Genomic DNA, 19354 nt, shown 5'->3' with positions numbered 1-19354 from the left:
CTTGTGGACACATTATAGCTATGTCTGATGAAGACCTTGCATTGAGTCATAGGACAGGCTAAGAAATAAATGGAAAGGACCATATAGTAGCCTTTTCTCACTTAGATCTATAAAAGCAGACTAGATGATAAACAACCTTGTGTTTTATAGTAATTCAGGTAGATAGTATTTTCCTCCCAATATAATGAAAAAAACACCCTAATTTTCTCCAAGAACAAATCCATTTATTTTCAGAATTCAGATATCTGTGTCTGTAGAGAACCAAGCTGCCTATCTGCAGGGAAAGAGACAAGGGTATACAAAGAATAAAATAATTTTAAATTGTTTACTGCAATAGGCTGGCGAGAATGCCGTAAATACAATCTGAAACAGTATTCATAGCTTGGTGTATGGAATGAACAGCTATGATGTGGTCACTTTGCAGGTGGAAAAACCATCCCTCCAAGACTTACGGCATACTCTGTTTCCCACTGACTTCTTCCCTTGTTGTTTACCCTGACAAATTCTTCCTCTCTTCAAAACTCAAAAGCTAACAGTATTTACGCCCACCAGTGTCGCAAATTAAGCACATAACATACACTACAGCTCAGCTAATGCAAAGTAAACACAACTTAACTTGCTTGCCTGAGTCCCAAGTCTGCCATTGTTAGTGGTGTCATCCAGAAATACCAAACTCACGTGTAATTTTTTTAAAATTACTTTTCCAGAACCGTGTTAAGAGAAAGAAAGGAAAAAAGATAGGAACAACATTGTCTGGTCTCAAGTAACTGATTTCTGAATAATACTCAAGAAGAGACGCGATTTTGTTTTGCCCTTTTACCAGCAATTAGACATCAGGCAGGGTTTCAGATGTTTGCCACAGGAGCCAGAGATGCAATGTGTATGGTTTAACAACTGTAATAGAGACTTGCAGAATTTACAGTATGAAAATCACATTGACAGTTGAATTATCACAAATCCAGCTATGACAGGACAATTTACATCCTTAAAGTCTCTGATTAAACTTCCATTTCTCTCATGAAATTAGGATGCAGCATAACTACTCGCATATAACCAGAGGTAAGAAAACATTCTTCAGTTGAAAAACCAAAACCACATCAGAAAACGAAACCCACAAGAACGTACAATAAAGGGTTATTAAAGAATACAGGGGTTTTTTTTTCCACTCTACATACCTATATTTCATTACTATTAATACAGAAATAATTACTAAGTGATGATGAAAGATGACAACAGTCTTGCTCATTAGCCAAAAGAGTGCCAAGTTACCTCCTTTAGAATTAGTGCAATTCTTTTCTTACTAGACATAGGAGTCAGCTTCTACAGATAGACATAGGTTTTTCACCCCAGCAATTCAGGAATACTGTTCTTGTCATTTCTTGTTCTAATTAGCAGGCAATATTTGAATATATTTTAAGTGCCAAGTGCAATACTAACATTACATGACTATTTTGTAGGAGAATCTAGGATTTGACAAGAAGTCTGAAAAATATGAACCAAATTTTTTTTAAAAGAAACTGAAAATTTATTTTAACTGTGTTAATAAATTTGATTCAAATACTGTAAAAGCGTATTAGTGGAATCAAAACCTAAAACTAATTTTTTTAAAATAAAAACCTACATTCATGGATAATTCACTAAGACTGTGCAGGAAGTGAATAATTTGCTTATAAAAGTAGAACACAAGGACATGCTTATGTCTATTATTATCTACGTCTATTATAGCTTATGTCTACTATTATCTATGCAGGGATCCATCTTAGGACCAATACTCTTCAATGTCTTCATAAATGACCTGGATGCAGGACTCAAAAAGTCTTACTAACAGAGTTCGCTGATGACAACTCAGGGGAGCTGGTGACAGCTCCTCTTTGTCTTGAGGGCAAAGAGGTCCCACAGAGGGATCTAGACAAATTGGAGAGCTGGGCATTTGCCAATGACATTAAGTTTAACAAGGGCAAGTGTCAGGTTTTGCACCTAGGACATGGCAACCTTGGATACATATACAGACTGGAGAGATGCTGTAGAGCAGCTCTGCAGAAAGATCTGAGGGCTCTAGTTGGCACAAGTTGAACATGAGCCAGTGTGCTCTGGCAGACAAAGGGAACAACTGTGTCCTGGGGTGCACCCAGCACATCACTGCTAGCTGGTCAAGGGAGGAGATTATTCTGCTCTACTCTGCACTGGTGTGGCCCCATTTTGGCTATTGTCTGCAGTTTTGGGTGCGGCAGTATGAAAAGGATAGCAAGCTGCTGGAGTGTGCCCGGAGGAGGCCACAAAGTGGCGAAGGGTCAAGCAGGGGAAGTCGTACAAGGAGCAGCTGAAGTCACTTGGTCTGTTCAGCCTGAAGGAGACTGAGCGTCGACCTCATCACAGTTTACTGCTTGCTCACTAGGGAAGGAGGAGGAATAGGCACTGATCTCTTCTTTCTGGTGACCAAAGATAAGACTGGAGGGAATGACAGGAAAATGTGCTAGGAAGGTTTAAGGTGGACATGAGAAAAAGGTTCTTCACTCAGAGGGTGGCAGAACAGTGGAACACGCTCCCCACAAAAGTAGCCATGGTGCCAAATCTAACAATATTCCAGAAGGATTTGGACAATGCCCTCAGACACACGCTGTGAATGTTTGGGATGTCCTGTGCAGGGAAAGGAGTTGGACTTGATGGCACTTTTAAGATCCTTCCAACTCGGGTCATTCCGTGATTCTGTGACCTATATTAACATACAACTCCTCTCAAGCTCTCCATTCCGAAAGCCTTCAGGTTATATGAAAAACATCTCAAGGCAAGAATGAATTGTAAAAGGGAGGAAAGCGGATGGAAAACTCAAGTCTTATTTACCTACCTGTCCTTGCTGCAATGAGATGCGTTGCTTTGTCAGGATCATCAGCACTCAGTACTAGATTCTTCACAATTTTAGCTCCAAGTGCTGTTGCGTGATAGTGTTCCCGTGTTTTCTCAATGGGGAAGTTTGTTGGGTAGAGCCCGCTAAATATTATGGTTACATCTGCCAACACTTTACTTTTCAGCTCTGGTACTATTTTTCTGATGTCTGGAATTTCCTCAGTCTCTTTGTTCAGGTATTTATCATACTTCGTGTAATAATCAGTGTGAACCCGCACAAGGATCTCTTCCAGGTATATTAAATGGTCATCGTCATCTGTATCATCTTCCTCCTCCTCTTCTTCCATACTCTGGTCTAAGGACTCACCCATTGTAATTCCAGATTGTTCACTATTCTGAGACTCTGTTTCAGCTTCTTTCTTGTCTGCACATCCACTTCCTAAATCACAAAGACTTTCCTGTTCACTTTCTTCTTGTCCTTCAAGATCAGTTTTGTCATGAATATTTTCACTAGGTAGTGACCCCATGTCCCCAGAATGGTTCACCAGACCATCCATTTTGTCACTCACATCAGTGCAACCCCCCTTCTGCAAATTTTCATCTTGCAGAGGTTGTTTGGATTTCTTCCCACTTCTCTGTTCCTCGTTCTCACTATCAGATACAGAAATGGATGACTTTCTGGTATCCAATCCACCATCACTTTCACTGTCACTAGACAGTTCAAAGTCCAATTCATTTGTTGACTTATCTTGGGTTTGTTGCTTCTCTACCACTGTTCTATGAACTTGTTCTGAAAACACATGAGATTCTTTTGTATTTGTCATATCATTAGCAACCTCACTGTCCTTTTTTTGTTCAGTGCTATCATTTAAGGAGTCCTGGGCATTAACTTTACTTTGAGAGTTAATATTCCAGCCAGATGTCTCACTGCTTACAGAAGTACTTCTATTTGCAGTGCAAGTGTCCTTTGTAGCTCTCCTGAGACCATTAGTTTGCTCTTCTACACAAGTAACATTCTTTATTTCTTCAGCATCTTTTGCTGATGTCACTGTTGAATCCGGTGCCTCTGGTTTTGTAGAATGGTTTACTAAGACACAGGAAGGAAAGAAATAGAATATATGCATATTTTCTCAGAATTTTTTTAAAGCTCAATCAACATTTAATTTTTTTTCCTTAACAACACATTTCACATATGCAGTTATACTTCATTTTGTTTAAGAACGACACTTAGGCTTTTCAAAGTTAAGATACTTGAGTTGTTAATGATTACTATAAAGAACTGCCAAATCTAACAAACTTCAGTTTTGTAAAGGAGCTGCATAAACAGTTGTTTTTTAAAATCACATAGGTCATAAGTAATTTTTTGATAGCTATGCAAACGTTAGAATCGTAGAATAACCAGGTTGGAAGAGACCCACCGGAACATCGAGTCCAACCATAAAATTAAAAGATTTGCCTTGTAGCATGAGTTTTACCATCACATCTCAGGGCACTGTAACTCATGCACAGAAAAACCCCAAAGCATAGGGCTGAATTCACTTCAGAAAGCTCCAATCCAGAACCGTAACAACAAGACCTTCCTTTATAAACTTCCATTGCTTTCATGTATTTCCCATTTTTCATAACCGAAACATCTGCATTTTAATAGTTGAAAAAGATATACATGTTTTAGCAATACAAAATTGCTGCTCAAGGTCCATTTGAGAATGCTGGAACACAAGTAAAGGCTAACAGACAGACACAGAAAGACAGCTATAGGGTGTGTCTTCAGAAGACTGGAGAGAAAAACTCCAAACATCCAGAAAATTTGCACACAGACAGTCAACAGCAACACTGGATGAGTTCACTCTACTTTGTCTCCTGTGTGCCTGTTCCTGTCCTGCAGTCAAGTATAGATGTCTCATGTCACAGTGACCTTGTTATCCCTTCCATATTGGACAACTCCAGCTCAACAAGAGTGATGTCACACAAAATTAAGGCATCCCCCTTGGCTAAACTGGAAAAACTTGCAGTTCTCAGCCATTGCCTTCCAATCACATTCTGCCTCCAAATTAATACTAATATGGTGGCGTATCCCTTCCAGGTCCACTATTTGCATTATGCTGCTAAGCCTGCTAAACATAAGCTTCTCATGTCAAATGCTGGGACATCACATTCAGTAGATGCTGAAAATCCCACACTAACTTTATTAACATGATTTAGGCAGGGAGGTAAGCAGAGATCAAAACATTTGTTTACAGCAATATGTCAAGACCAGAGTTCATTAACTATTGCTCCAAAATGGGGCAGGAAAGGGGACCTAAATGGAAAAAGGAGAAACTGTCCTCCTCTGCGCTCCTGAAAAATCTGGTGTCTTGCCAAATCAAATCTCCAGCCATAACAGCCAAAATGCTATCCCCAGTATCCCACTTCCGCTGTGGTCAGCCACCAAAAGGAAAGTTATCAACAAGAACAGTCCAGTTTTACTAAGGTACTTGCATTTGTGCCGCAGAAGAGCTCTGTCCACTACAATAGTCTAGGATTGTTCATCTGAGTTCAACAGAAATACAAATAAGACCACCACAATGACTCGTATCAATCAAAGTGGAAATAAGTGAAACATGAAAAGTTGTAGAGTTGCTTAAAAAATACATAATTACCTTTCTTCTTCATTTGAACTTCTCTTGAACCAGGAGGTGCGTTAATATCTCCTATCCCCTGAAAGTATACATATTTCTTCACAGTTATCAAATTGGGTGCAAACTTCCAAACATCCTCTCTGTCATCGATGATGCAAACCATGGAGTCCCCACATGGGAAGAGATCTCTAAGAGACAAAACAGTTGATAAAACTAAACCAGTTTTAGAAATTAATACTATCAATTAAAGTAGTTTCTGTTGATGTTCCAATTACAAGCATGTCTGCAGGACATCTTTAAATACGAACTTAAAAAAAATCAGTAGTATTAAAATCACATAATTGAAAATAAAACATTCAAACTAAAGTTAACAGAAAAGGAAACAGCTATTTTTAGTTCTCTATCCCAAAGGCTAAAAGCAGAAACAAACAGGCCTTTGCAAGCACAAAACATTACAACAGTTGGTCTAGTTTTCACAGTTGATGTTGATGAACAGCCCAGAGCCAACCGTCACACTGACAACATACCATCAATATATAACTAGGAAAGACACAAGAAGTCTTTGAAGAGTAGATTCATTCAATCTAAGACAAAGGAAGCAAAAAGTACTAATACTTGTATCACCTACGCAGAGGAGATGGATTACTTAAGATATATACATGCATATGAAAACAGAGCAAGAGAAGAAAAAAAGCTTCTCATTTGCTACGGTCAGATGGGGAGGGGGCAGTTATCTTTAGCATTTCATAAAGGCAGATTAAATATACAAATGTTTTAGAAAAAGCTCTTGACTTTACACTCTGAAAAAGACCAGAACCTGAATTTGTACTAGAATACGAATTCAATGCTCCAGATTATTATAACTTCAAGAAACACTGCAGAAAAGGAGTTGCTAGATGAACAGCACATTTGCAAGCCAGAATACTAGATATTAAAATGTCAGTTAACCTCAAACTGACAATTATGGTTTAATTAATAAAACACAACATAAAAGTCATTATACAAGATCACAAGACAAGAAACGGAAACATGGTGAAGCTATTACAAGAACAAAAAGTATAAGTGAAAACATGATGTTATTGATTAACATTCTTAATGTTATAGTACCACAGAACACCTTGAGTAGATGGAATGCTGCACTACCCAACATCTCAGTTTTACTGAGATGGTGTTGATATTTAAGAGGCTGATAAGGAAGGACTATAAAAACATTAAGGACAGAGGGAGTAATTATATTCAGCATATTCCATCTCTTTCTTGTCCTGTTTTGTTTAATGCCCAAGACCCACGTACATACCTAAGATTCCCAGTTTTAGAAAACGGATCGATACATTCATCCCTTGACAATATCCGATGGGAAAAAAGCTTCTTTTCAGGGTCCAAAAATCCTTTTGAAAGACGAAATTAAAAAGTTAACATTAAGATGTTTGTTCCTTACTTATCTTCTATATAACTCAGCTGTTTTAATACATGCAACAGCCGTTAAACTAACAGACAATTTTGAGGCAAGAGATAGTACATGGAGGAAAGGGTAAGCATAGTGGATCAAGTATTTATAACCAATGCAGTGGGATTAATTTTAAAAAAAGTTAAAAATTCTTTCAGAATAGCAACAAAACTCAAAATAAAAAATTTGTGACAGCCAAATAAATTAGGCTGAAAGAGATACAGTAGATAATAGATACACATAATTTTTGCAACATACACATCTTTCTACAGGTGTTTCTTTAAAGCTAAACGTTCTCCTTAGCTCATTATACCTCGGCACTGTAGAAGTCTCACAAGAATCAGCAATGTGTTGCAATACTTAAGCAAAATAGTCAAGCCAAGGGACAGTTTCAGCCAGAGCTCTTGCATTTGTAGGTTTTAAGTTGTACCTCTAAAATACTTTAATGCGTTTACATATAGTGAACATATCCTGGGATTCCTAGATATATTTTGGTCCAGTTGCAGTAACTTTTCTGACAGCACTCTTTTTTAAAGAGGAAACCAAAAACAGAACAGGAGAAGCTGTGCTAGCTGATCTTAAAGAAAGATAAAATGGCATTACTTAGGAAAATGGTGATTTGGGTGTACAGACACATGCATGTGCTTCTGTACCTAGCCTCCAACAGTGAAGTTCAGCTTCATGAGCAGATCACATCCACAAAATTGCTTAGAATCAAACTGGCATTTTACATGCTAATCTGTATTTTTCATTTTACTGAATATGCATTGAGGTTAGCATAGACTTGTGATTATTCTTTTGAATAACACAAGGCAGTCAATAGTTACCTGGGAAAACTTTTTTTGAAGTTTGACTTTATTTTAAATGGTGGCCACCTTACAGGCAGAACTAGATGTCAAAATGATCTCAGACTAAGAATCAACTTTAGTTTTCTTTCAAAGAGCTTTGAGATTTTCACAGAACACATGTTCAACTCTTTAGAAGCCTGGCTCTCAGAAGCAGGTTAAATTTGGTCTTAAAAAATAGAAGGTACAAATAATATAAAAAAAAAATCAATTATCACTGCTGAAAAGTTGATTCTGTATGTATTTAATACTAATACGCAATTGAAATAACTTAAAACCCATAAAAGCAAGAAAATTCCGAGTTAAGGACAGAAGTTAACCTTAACTCACCCGACTATGCTTAAGAATTGCTGCAAACCCGTAGAATCATCCCCTGTAGTGAGACCCTTGCAGTACCTAGGCATAATGAATTGAGAGAATTAGCTACAAAGATTTATTGCCATACACACAAATGTTTTGACAAACTGTCATACAAGCTGCTGTTCTCCCCAAACAAATTCTCTTCTACTAATAATCTGAATACACAGGGACTCTACACTAAATTGGACAGGAGCACACTGATTAGATGGCAAAACCACAACAAGGCATTCAGTTAGCGTTGTCTAGCTTACAGTGTAAGAAAAGGGAAGTTGAACTAAGAAAGCCCAAATATAGAAACCCAGGCTGCCAGGGATTAGAGATGAGGTAGCGTGCTGGAGCTTTTCAATCACGCTTTGGTAAAGACATTAATACTTTTTTCCTCATGATAATTGACTAAAAATACACTGAGGATACAGCCCACCAGAGGTGCACCTGCAAAGATAAAAGCCCTTCTTAAGAGAGCTGAGGCTGTCAAAAGCTAAGCAACTTGAATTACTATACAGAAAACAGCACTGGTCTTTTAAAACATTCTTTCCATGTCATAAACTGTTTGGTGTCTTTTGGATGTTGCCTAGCCAATTCAATCAATATAACAGACATAATCCTGATGTTTTCACATTTTAAGGAAGCATTGTTGGCCATTTGTCATATATTATTTGTTTTCTTCAATAGTGTGTTGATATACTTAACTCTTTGAAAAGGCTACATTGGCTATTCACTGACCTATTTAGCAAGCTAAAACTATGTAAAGACTAAGATTTAACTTTATTTAAAAAATTATACTGCTTTCAGTAACAGAAAGAATGAGGAAGCCCTCATGAAAGACTGTATCACCTTCAAAATGAAAATCTTTTCACAACCTACATACTGAAAGATTTAAAATTTTATGATAGTACACACCTTTAGCAATAAAGCTGCAGGTTTCACATGTAGAATAACTTCCAAAGTATTGGTGGCACGTTCTTTAAGAAAAGTCAACAGAGATCACCAAAAAAGTATCTATTTATATGATGTCATTTTTCTGCAGGAATACTCTGTTGCAAATTTCTCTGACTTCAGACCAATGAAAAGGTCTCTGTATAAACTCATCAAGTACACAGGAACAGCAAAAGTGTTCCTGAGATGTACTCCTAATTTTGTTTCGTTTATTTACTCCTGTTCATTTCCCACCATAACCTGAAAAGTGGTTATGGTTACCATTTCCTGCCTTAGTGATCTTGACAACTAATGTTTAATGTTTTTTTGTTTTAATTGGAGAAGTATCAGTTTACACAAACCACAGCAGAAGGACAACTGCCAATCAATTTCTCATTTTGTAAGCATATTTAAAAAAATTAAAGCCTTTTGTAAAGTCAAAACTATTGAAGATAAAGATGTGCTGCTTCAAATCAAAACTGAGCTTCCATTTATTTTTATAAATTAGACAATGTGCTAAGCATGCCTCTAAGTAGTTTCTTGAACAAACTGAGGACAGCATCATTATCCTTTGACTATCATATTACAAGGGACTATTCACTAGACTCACCCAGCAGGGATTGTTCCCCTGGAGTGTTTTTTTCCAGTACCTCAAGCTAGGTCTTTGCACATAGTCTTACGAAGCTGATCTCATAGAGGCTTTCTTTGAAAAGCAAACTTGTAAATAAGACTTCTAAAATGATATTAAAAACCATCACATAATGCAATGTTCAAAAGTAACCAACCTATACTGGGGAAGTCTCAAAAAAAAACAGAATGAATTAAATAACGATTCCTAGTAGAAGCATTATAACAGTAGGATCCAACAGGAATTTTAATAAGTCCTTTTTTAAAAGAAATCTAAAATTGAATTTCTGAAAAATTAGGTCACCTCTAGTTCTACCTCAGGTCCTACTTTAGAACCTGGGAAGAGCTGTTAAACCAATCTTTCAATAGCACTGGAGACTTGCAGACACTGGTTATCATACCAGTGTATTATACACACATACTGTCAATTATTTATTGAACTACATACTGCAATATATTTGCTGTAAAAAAAGACAGAGGAATGCCCTCGGCTTAGTCCTACTTTCTACATTTCACTATAAATCAAGAGTGATTTCACATTGCACTATCATTGCCCAGTGGCTTCCAAACTCAAAACGCAGTGGCACTGACTTTTACAACCAGCATATAAGCTGACTTTGGCATTAAATACAACAAATTCTCTTATGCAGAGTAGAAAAGAAATAAGGAACAACTGGTAAAAATAATTACATAGATGAGAAATATTATACAATGCTCTAGGATTATAAAATCCCTAACCTCATCTGCATAATACCACAAGATACCACTTTGTAAATCTGTCAAACTAAGAAGTAGTTTAGGACAAACGACTTCCGCACGCATAGATGGTGTTTACAAATACCAGCTAAGCCCACTTAACAGGTGAAAGGAGTCAACTGGGATGAGAGAAAAGGACTGGTGAGATGTCATCTGTTTGCAAAACGAGGAAAAAGCCTTCCATGACATGGAAGGAGCAGCTCAAGAGTTCAGATTTCACAAAGAAATACAGGACATGTATGGAGAACCTAAGAAAACAACTTTTTACTTATGAAAAAGATTCTTGGCATTTTATTACAAGTCCCTTCTTTATGTAACATCAAGGAGGCAACAGTAAAATATCAAACTGACAGCACTCTGCGAGAAATCATTTAACCAATACTGCCATCAAGTGTTCTCTGTATGTATCAGCTATACATTTCCGTTACTCCACCTTGGTTACATAGGTAAGCATAATGTTAGATCAAAGGTTAATATCAACTGTTTATCCATATCAACATAATTCAGCTGAAACTATCATCGCTGTACAAGCAATCTGCTTGTAGTCTGAATGCTTTTGAAGAGGTTAGACAACTTCAGGCAAAACTCCATCTGGGGACGTCAGGAAGCTCATTTGGTGGCTATTCCCTCTATGGAACAGATGGAATAGATAAGAGTATCATGCCCACAAGGAGGCTTGTCACATAATAAGTACCAGTTTGTGCCAGCATGGGGACTGCAGGGTAATGAAAATTTTAGCTCAGCACTTAAAGTGAGCAAACACAGGGCCAAATCACATACTTAGCTCTGGATGCTATTTGCTATATGTCTTATGACCTTATTTGGTATGCACCTTCTGACCCTAGGCTAAATGCAGGTTTCAGCACATAGATCCAAGCAAGGAAGATTGCTTACCCACTTAATTACAACCAAGCATTTAGATGTAGTATGTAAGAAAAACATTTCCTTTTTGCTACACACTCTAAGAAGGACAGCAGGGTACAAAAGTCTTAATGCATTAGCAGTATACAATGCATAATGAACAGCTTTAGGAAGATTCTTCAAACAACTCTGCAATAAACAATGAGTAATGTAGAAATGTTCACATGGATGGTCAGGACGGAACATGCCTCTCGAATTTTCTTTCAAGGGAAACTGTTCTTTCCAGGAGAATAGTTGGAGACTACAAATTGGCATCACTTTCTGATTAGAGAGGTCTCTTATGTTTGTTTTCACAAGCATCTTCTGCGACTTATTTAATAAGCAAAATAATTGTCTAATTACAAAATTCTTTTCTAAACTGTTCTAACTCTTTTGGAATCTTCCTTTCTTGCCAAGAAGTGGGATCACTGAGATAGTGTTGCTCAAGGCACTCATGACAACATGACACAAAAAAGCAGATGTAAAAGACAACCTAAAAAAAGCTAGGAGACATGGAACAGCAGCAAGGATGGTTTGCCATGCAGAGTAATAAACATAAGACACTATTATATTGTCTTGGTCCTACAGACTTAAAGGAAAGCCTGGACTGAAAATGCTATTCTGTAAAGGAACATTCAAAATGCGGTGAAAGCCAGTGTCACAGTTTAAACGCATGGTCACACTCTTAATGTGAATTTGACCCACATGCTTTCATAACTTGGTAGGTTTCTTATGCACTTGTTGGAAAAAATAAAACATTTCAGCCAATGACCCATATGATAGACAACTACTGCTATAATTTAAATGCAAGTTTTCAGGTACTAGGGCAAAATATTTCTAAGCTCTTGAGAAGAGTATGTGAAAACACTGCTAGATCTGTGCTCTTCCTCAAATAAGCACATCGTACATCTCAACGTAAATTGATTTATAGCAGCCAAGCTTTCTCTGGTGAAAGGAAACAGCAGGTGGGATGTGTTCCCCACAGAACAATATAATTTTATGTTCTTCATTTTTATGGAACTATTGCTTTAGATTTCTATAAGTGATGTCACAGATCATTTTTAGAGCCCATCAGCATCATTTCTTACTTAATTCAATAGGAAAGCACTAGTTGCCATGCCACAATCTGATTCTCTAACCACCAGGGAAGCAAAAAAAAGCACATCTGATGGAAGAAAAAAAAAAAAAAAAAAAGGATTATTTCTACAGTTACAGGCCATACAGGCACTACCTTCTAAACAAGTCAAGAATTCTGCAGGACTCTTTATAAGAAGTGGTTTTGCACAAAACAAATGCCAAATACTTGAAAACATGCACAGAAAAAAAACCTAGTTATGAGTATGAAGGCTGATTACATAAGTATGTAACATACAACTCACCTGCAATCGTATGTGCATACAGTCTGCTGCCAAAAGTAAAAACGTGTAATTCATACAGCTTGGCAATTTTTTCCAGGAATTCCTTACAATGAGGACGCAAACGAGTATGCAACATTGGCTCACCTCGACCTAACTGAAAATGAAATATTCCCTGGAAGATAAAGTATGTTTCATTATCAAAACACTAAACAAACGCCAGCATTCCAGAAGTGCTCTCTTCTATCACTTCCACTACATTTATTTGGCCTGATGAGGCTAAAACAATTTTCAGCTACAAAGATTATGTGGGTGAATAAAACCCAAAGCACATTTTTGCTTTGTGTCAGGCAGTCTAACATCAAGTTAAGAAGGAAGTCGCACTGCTGAAAAGTTTATTATCGAGGTAACTTACACTCAAATCTTTACTTAAGACAAACCAATCTGAAAACAACAAGTTTGTAAATTTCCCAGAAAGTTCAGTATCTCACTCCAGTCAGTACTACTCAGTGAACTTTGTTCAGGTTAGCTCCAGTACATACTGAGCTCAGAGAAAGACTTTGTTGGGTGAAAAAAAATTGTCTGTAGAAACATACCATCAAATAGCAAACCAGGAAGGAAGTTTACAAACAGATTCCAGTTAAAAATCTCAAGTTCTTTTAAAAACAGTTTTTCTTAAAAAGATGCATTTATATAGATGAAGCCTTTCAAATAAATAAGGTCTTCTAATCTTTAGGCAGAACATTACCTTTCCTCTTAATTGCAAAGTATATTTACAGCTTGGTTTTTTGCTAGCAGGTGTGAACACATGCTAAACCTACTGGACAAGGGAGAATGACAAGAGGAAAGAGGAATGACTCAACTGCAGTTTGCACAATACCAAAGCTTGAATTTGAATCCTCCTGTAGTAGACACTGTAGAAACATTACAATGTGCTTTTTCTTTTAAAGTTTCCAAATTGGCAATACTACAAGCACCAGTCCCTATCAGTTCAAAAGTGTTTCATGAAGAAATTAAAGAGCAACACCCAAACTCCCCCTCCAAAAATGAAACTGGAAGAAAAAAGTATTAGACATTAATGGAATGACAGACATGGTAGCACACAGGACTGAACAGTAGTAATTCACTATACCTGCCTCAGACTGGAGGGGAAAAAAAAAAAGTCAGCTTGTATAAAGCAAGAAAAGCAGGATTATAAAAAAAAGCTATCTGAAACTTCTTGCTTAAAGTGACTAGAATGGAAAAGTGCAGGAAAGCATCAATGGAAGAAAGAAAACTGTCAATTTAAATGTAGAGAAAAAAGGAATATATTTCAGAAGACTTGTTTCTCATTTTCTGTTATTTTCTAACCACAATTTTACCTAACAATGTTTCCTTAAAGAGTCATCATTTAAATATTGTTACAAATATTCCTGTTGTTACTTTGGCTTGGAAGTTAACACCAAATACTAACCTTATTAGACATTTGTTGGCAGTGCTGTTCTGTAGTATGGATCAGAGTCTGGTCCAAATCTACCATGAGCACCAGTTTTCGATTTCGATGTAGTCGCTGCTGATCTTCTCTTCCTAGCTGCTCAGCCTGCTGTAACAAGATATTCACAACTAAGCTTAGCTTAGAAGAAATAAATTAGGTGTACTGTCTTTTATGTACTGTAGACTTGAGAAGAAGTTCTGCTACAAGCTGACTGTGTAAGAAATGATGTTTCAACATAAATGCAGCAATGGCAGCTTTATCAGTGATTTCTCTACAGAAAAAATATTCCCAAAGTCTACTCACAGATCTTTGTGACATCAGTAACAATTAATATTGACAAACTCTACACAAGAAGTTGCAAATAAGTGGCCACTGAATTAATTTAAGGCCAAGAATTTTGTGAGGAAATAGCAGCACCTTTGGGTACACAAAGGACAAGTTCATTGGCAAGTCTGAAAACTTTGGGCTGACAACAGTGGGCTGAGTATAAAACTGAAGCTGTTAGTGACACACTTAACTGACAACCCAGGTTTAATATTTGCCTTCAGACGTAAATAGTTAGATTATATAGTTCTGTGTGGGCACTTATATTGAAGGCCTTATACTTTACATATATATGCACTTTACTCCAGCAAATCTGAGTTTTACTCTTCTTGTGCATGCTTACAATTTTTTAACGTAACACATTAAGCTCTGTGTTCACCTTAACCTCTTCTTATCAGAAGCTGCAGCATTACCCATCAGATAGCTAAACTTAAAAGCAAAGTTACGTGGAACATTATGAAGAACCAGGAGCCAAGCACAAATTGCCCTTTGAAACGCTCCTTTATGATGAGGACACTTACAATTGCTTATTATTTCTTCTCATTGGTGTTCTTTGAAGAGTTACAAAGAAAATGTGAGCAGCAACATAAAAAGGTAAAAAAAGATCAGGTTGGTGAGGAAGATAAATAGAATCTTTGTTTACAAAATAAGCATGTCTTTTTCTCTAAATTAACTGAGGGATGAACAGGTATATTTTGATAACTCAGAGGACTGGAATATTTGAAAAAATTATGAAATTTAACATACAGGTAAGTTCAAACAAACTATCTTTACTGCATCTATTGGGACCAATTTCAAGGTGAAGAGTGAAGCTTGAGTTCGAAGACAGTGCTGGCTTTGAATATATTTTAGCTAGCAGAAACTGAACTTTCCACAAACTACTCATTCTTAGAGACAAAAACATTTAAGTAATATATTTTCAGGCTGTTGTCACAGAATTGCCATCTTTTCAGTGTACAGCTCTAAAAAAGCACTATAGAGCTTAATAACAATCATTCTGCATTAAACAGAAAAACCCATGGCTACTGATATTCATCAACAAATTCCTTTTTAAAGGAAAGCCAAACTTCCTGTATGAAGTATATACAACATTGAAGAAATTCCTATAATTAATCTTCTCAATGTGGAGCTACAGTGAAAGGTATGAGTAAAGAAAGCATTATGGTAGTTACCTCAGAACTAACTTTCAATTCTGGGACACTGTGAACCATAGACACAGTTGCTGTGGATAATGGCATATTCTGCTTTCCATTCTTGCTTCGTATTCTAATCACACAGAGAAAAAAAGCATCAAAAGACAGATTAATAGTTTAATGAAAAGTTGAACACCCTAAAATCTGTAGTATCAAACTAGTCACACCAAAAATCCCACAATTGAACACAGCTATTTTGACCAATATACTCTTTCAAATTCTCGTTAAAGCAAGTTACTGAACAAAATGGATACAAAGATCAAAGCAGCTCACCATAAAAACCGTGCAAAAAGTCTCTAAAATTAGTTATACCTCCATATAATTATTTCATTAAAAAAAAACATATGGACATTATGTATTGAGTGGCATTAGAAAACACTTATAAATGAAGCATAACTACCAAACCACTCAAGTTTAAAACTATTCCTTTCCTTCTTTTACAATCATTCAGCACGCAATTATTTACTTTTCTCCACACCAGACTAAGAAAAAAAATTTAAGCAAATTTATCCTTAAGCAAAGGATAGGCAAAGTTACTCTTTACGCATAGTAAAGTGACTCTTACATGTGGCTGCTTCAAGAAAAACATCCAAAAAAACTCCATACATGCTTTCCCCTTTGGCAAAAAAACAGAACAAGGTATTATGTGTGTGTGCCTGTATTTGTAAGTGTGTATACACATAAAGTAGTCTTGCTCATATACATATCCATGACACAGATGTAGGTATATACAGAAAAAGGTTAATATAATACATATAGTACTCCCATATGCGCATATATAAGAGTGTGTGTGTTTACACACACAAGTATGAAATTGCTTGAAAACTGACTTGAGTAACCTCACAGAGCACCAGTACCACTAGCTTCCAGCTTACACAGATCATTTCCTTGGGAACTCTGATATCTAATTTCAAAGACATTATTTATGGTTCATCAACACTAAAAATACTACCATACAAATTTTGTCCTATGCAACATATGCACACCTTTTAATTCTCCCAAGTACCTGTCGTCCTACCAAGGACAAAATTTGGTATTAGCTATACAGCCAGGGTTAAACTTCACCCAGTTTTCACTTCATGACAAGCAAGCTCTTCAGGAAAAATGTTACTGAGCTGTGCTGAGGTACAGAAAGATATGCTTTCACTGTACAGTTGCGTTTGGAAGCACTGATACCCAGACAAAGTTTACACTGCACATTCTAGCATCTTACATCCTTTGCTTAAGAATTCAGAACACCTCTTATAGATAACACTGAATGATATTTTAAATGAGCCTTTAAAAAAGATGAACTTGCTTTTGAGACCATTTGCTGAATGAGCATAAGAGATGTTAAACAGAAAGAATGGACCACTGATTAACACCCAACTAGCTGGCAGTGAACTAGCTGTACTTGCTTTTCTTAAAGCAAGAAAAGCATAGATGCTTGTGAATTGCCTTCTGATGTAGGCTCAGCAGATCTAACACACTTTTCCAGACATATAAGTCATTTTGTACAAAATGAGGACATTATCTGAATTAGAGGAGTATTAATTGAGAAAACTGAATTCACTATATATCCTGAATTTATCTAGATTTTTGATGAAATAATAATAGCATAGCAACATTTAGATGTGACTATTCAAACCGCAAATAAAGTATGCATTCAGGGCAGGCAAAACCACATTTGCTACTATCCTAACTTTGTGTTAGGTATGTTTTGCCAAATAATATTTGTTTACAAAATATCAACCACCAACTTTTCATTAATACTTATATCCAACTATTAACTGGGCTATGTATTGCATGACATTTTCAATATCCACTTGTGCAGGTTTATGGGAAAATGCTCACAAAATAATTTCTAACAAGTGTGAATTTAAAACAAGACAACAAATTATTTCTAAGTGAAATGAGCATGCAACATTAATTTCTAATCTCCTTGCTACTACAGAGTACATTTTGAATAACAGCTGTTAAATTAGTAATTTGATAAGCATAAAAAACATTCTCTTAACCAACTGTATTAGCAATGAGGCAGAGCAAAAGAGAAATACAATCATCTTTTGAATTTGCTTTCTTTTTGGCCTAGTTTTAAATTCCTTTAGTTCCACAGCAGAATATTTCATGAAATAATTGAAAACTGTTCTGAAGCCTTAAACTGAAAGCACTGGAGCCAAGCTAGCTCCCATTCACAGTATAAATGAAGCAAGATCACATAGATGAGACCGGTATTACCTCATAACTATTTACACCCGCTCAGATAAAACTCTCAGGTTTATTCAGTCACTGTTGACAAATCTTACAACTTTCAGCCTCAGTTATAAGTACATTGATAGTAAAGTAGAATACACTGTGATGAGAATTTATGCCTATATGTCTGTTGTCTACATTTTCTGCCTAAGGTAGTAAGTTACTCTACATTTATCTCCACAGAAAGACAGCATGCACAGTTATTAAGTCATAAAGTTGCAATGTGAACAGTAACTCAAGTACCCATATGGCATCTTATTCACCCATATTCATAGTTATGAATCTCTGTAATTCCTAAAAGGAAACAGTTCTAAACCATGTATCTGACTACAACGACATAAGGAGAATGAAGGCACGTATATGAAAACTTCAGGGTGACAAAACAAGTGCCTTGTGCAAGTAGCAAAAGTAAATTAAGACACTTTGCAATAGTGGCACAGATCTTGCCTTCTTCTACATGCGTTGGTTTTATCCACAAGGAACAGATTCCTGCCCATAATCAGCACTTTTTCAGTAAAGAAATATACTTTATTAAATGATTACACTATTAATAATGTGATCAAGAATTTATTCAGTCCACTAAACTTTAAGTAATTCCATGAGCCAACCTCAATAGTTTTTTTTTTAATTAAAAGCAAATGTGGAAGAGTGCTTGATGCTGAAACTTAACTGTTAGAGGAAACGCACTCTCAACCTGCCTTATAGGGACACTGACTAGACTTACTCAGGCCATACAAATACTGTTCACCCTCCCTGCTAGTATCTACAACTTCAGCTACCCCTATAGGTACAATTCACAACTACAAACACTCAGAACTGAGAAGCAAAGAAATAAATGAGAGAAAGAGGATCTTGGACTCTTAATCGCAAGCAAGAAAAAGCTGGAAAAAAAGACCTGAAAATACTTACTGAATCAAGTCCTGGCCACATTCTGCACACAAGCCTTTCATAACAACGGGATGGCTGCATCCTTCCAGTCTCACCAAGATACCCCTGAAACAGATATAGTAATTCCATGGGTTGATTTCAGACACTTAAGATCGTGGAAATTCAAAGAATAATTTCTGGTTATTGCTTGAGTGCCAGTCCCCTAAGACATATGCTTGTGCCCCAACATGGAGAAAGAGACACTAAGTATTCAAACATTCAATTTCACATCTCTAAAAGTCACCAAAACATATAGTAAGTTTGTAACATTGTTTGTTCTGAAACAGTTTACATTCAATTAGATATACCATTAATATGCTACTGAGCTACAATAAACAAAAATCAAATATGGAAACTTTAAATCACCTAGGCTGGAAATGATCTTTAAGATCAGAGCCCAGCTGTAAACCTAACACTGCTGAGTCCACCACTAAATCATGTCCCCACATGCCACATCAACACCACCACTTACATGGGCAGCCTGTTCTAGTGCTTCATAACCCTTTCAGCAAAGAAAGTTTTCCCAATATCCAATCT

General features: G+C 36.5%; 1 protein-coding gene across 2 annotated transcripts in view; it reads right to left on the bottom strand.

Moving 5' to 3' along the window:
• CTDP1 (CTD phosphatase subunit 1) overlaps positions 1–19354 on the bottom strand; it is a 93336-nt gene that overhangs the window by 57130 nt on the left and 16852 nt on the right. For both annotated transcript variants that reach the window (XM_069853765.1, XM_069853766.1), the window contains exons 2-8: positions 18800–18883; positions 15638–15731; positions 14121–14249; positions 12692–12842; positions 6760–6850; positions 5484–5650; positions 2846–3931 (exon numbers count right to left, since the gene is read on the bottom strand). In XM_069853765.1, the coding sequence (XP_069709866.1) occupies positions 2846–3931; positions 5484–5650; positions 6760–6850; positions 12692–12842; positions 14121–14249; positions 15638–15731; positions 18800–18883 (1802 nt within the window). The remainder of the gene's footprint in view (positions 1–2845; positions 3932–5483; positions 5651–6759; positions 6851–12691; positions 12843–14120; positions 14250–15637; positions 15732–18799; positions 18884–19354) is intronic.

Source organism: Phaenicophaeus curvirostris, chromosome 3 (assembly GCF_032191515.1).
Source record: "Phaenicophaeus curvirostris isolate KB17595 chromosome 3, BPBGC_Pcur_1.0, whole genome shotgun sequence".
Lineage (NCBI taxonomy): Eukaryota > Metazoa > Chordata > Aves > Cuculiformes > Cuculidae > Phaenicophaeus > Phaenicophaeus curvirostris.
This window is presented reverse-complemented; position numbering and strand designations above follow the sequence as displayed.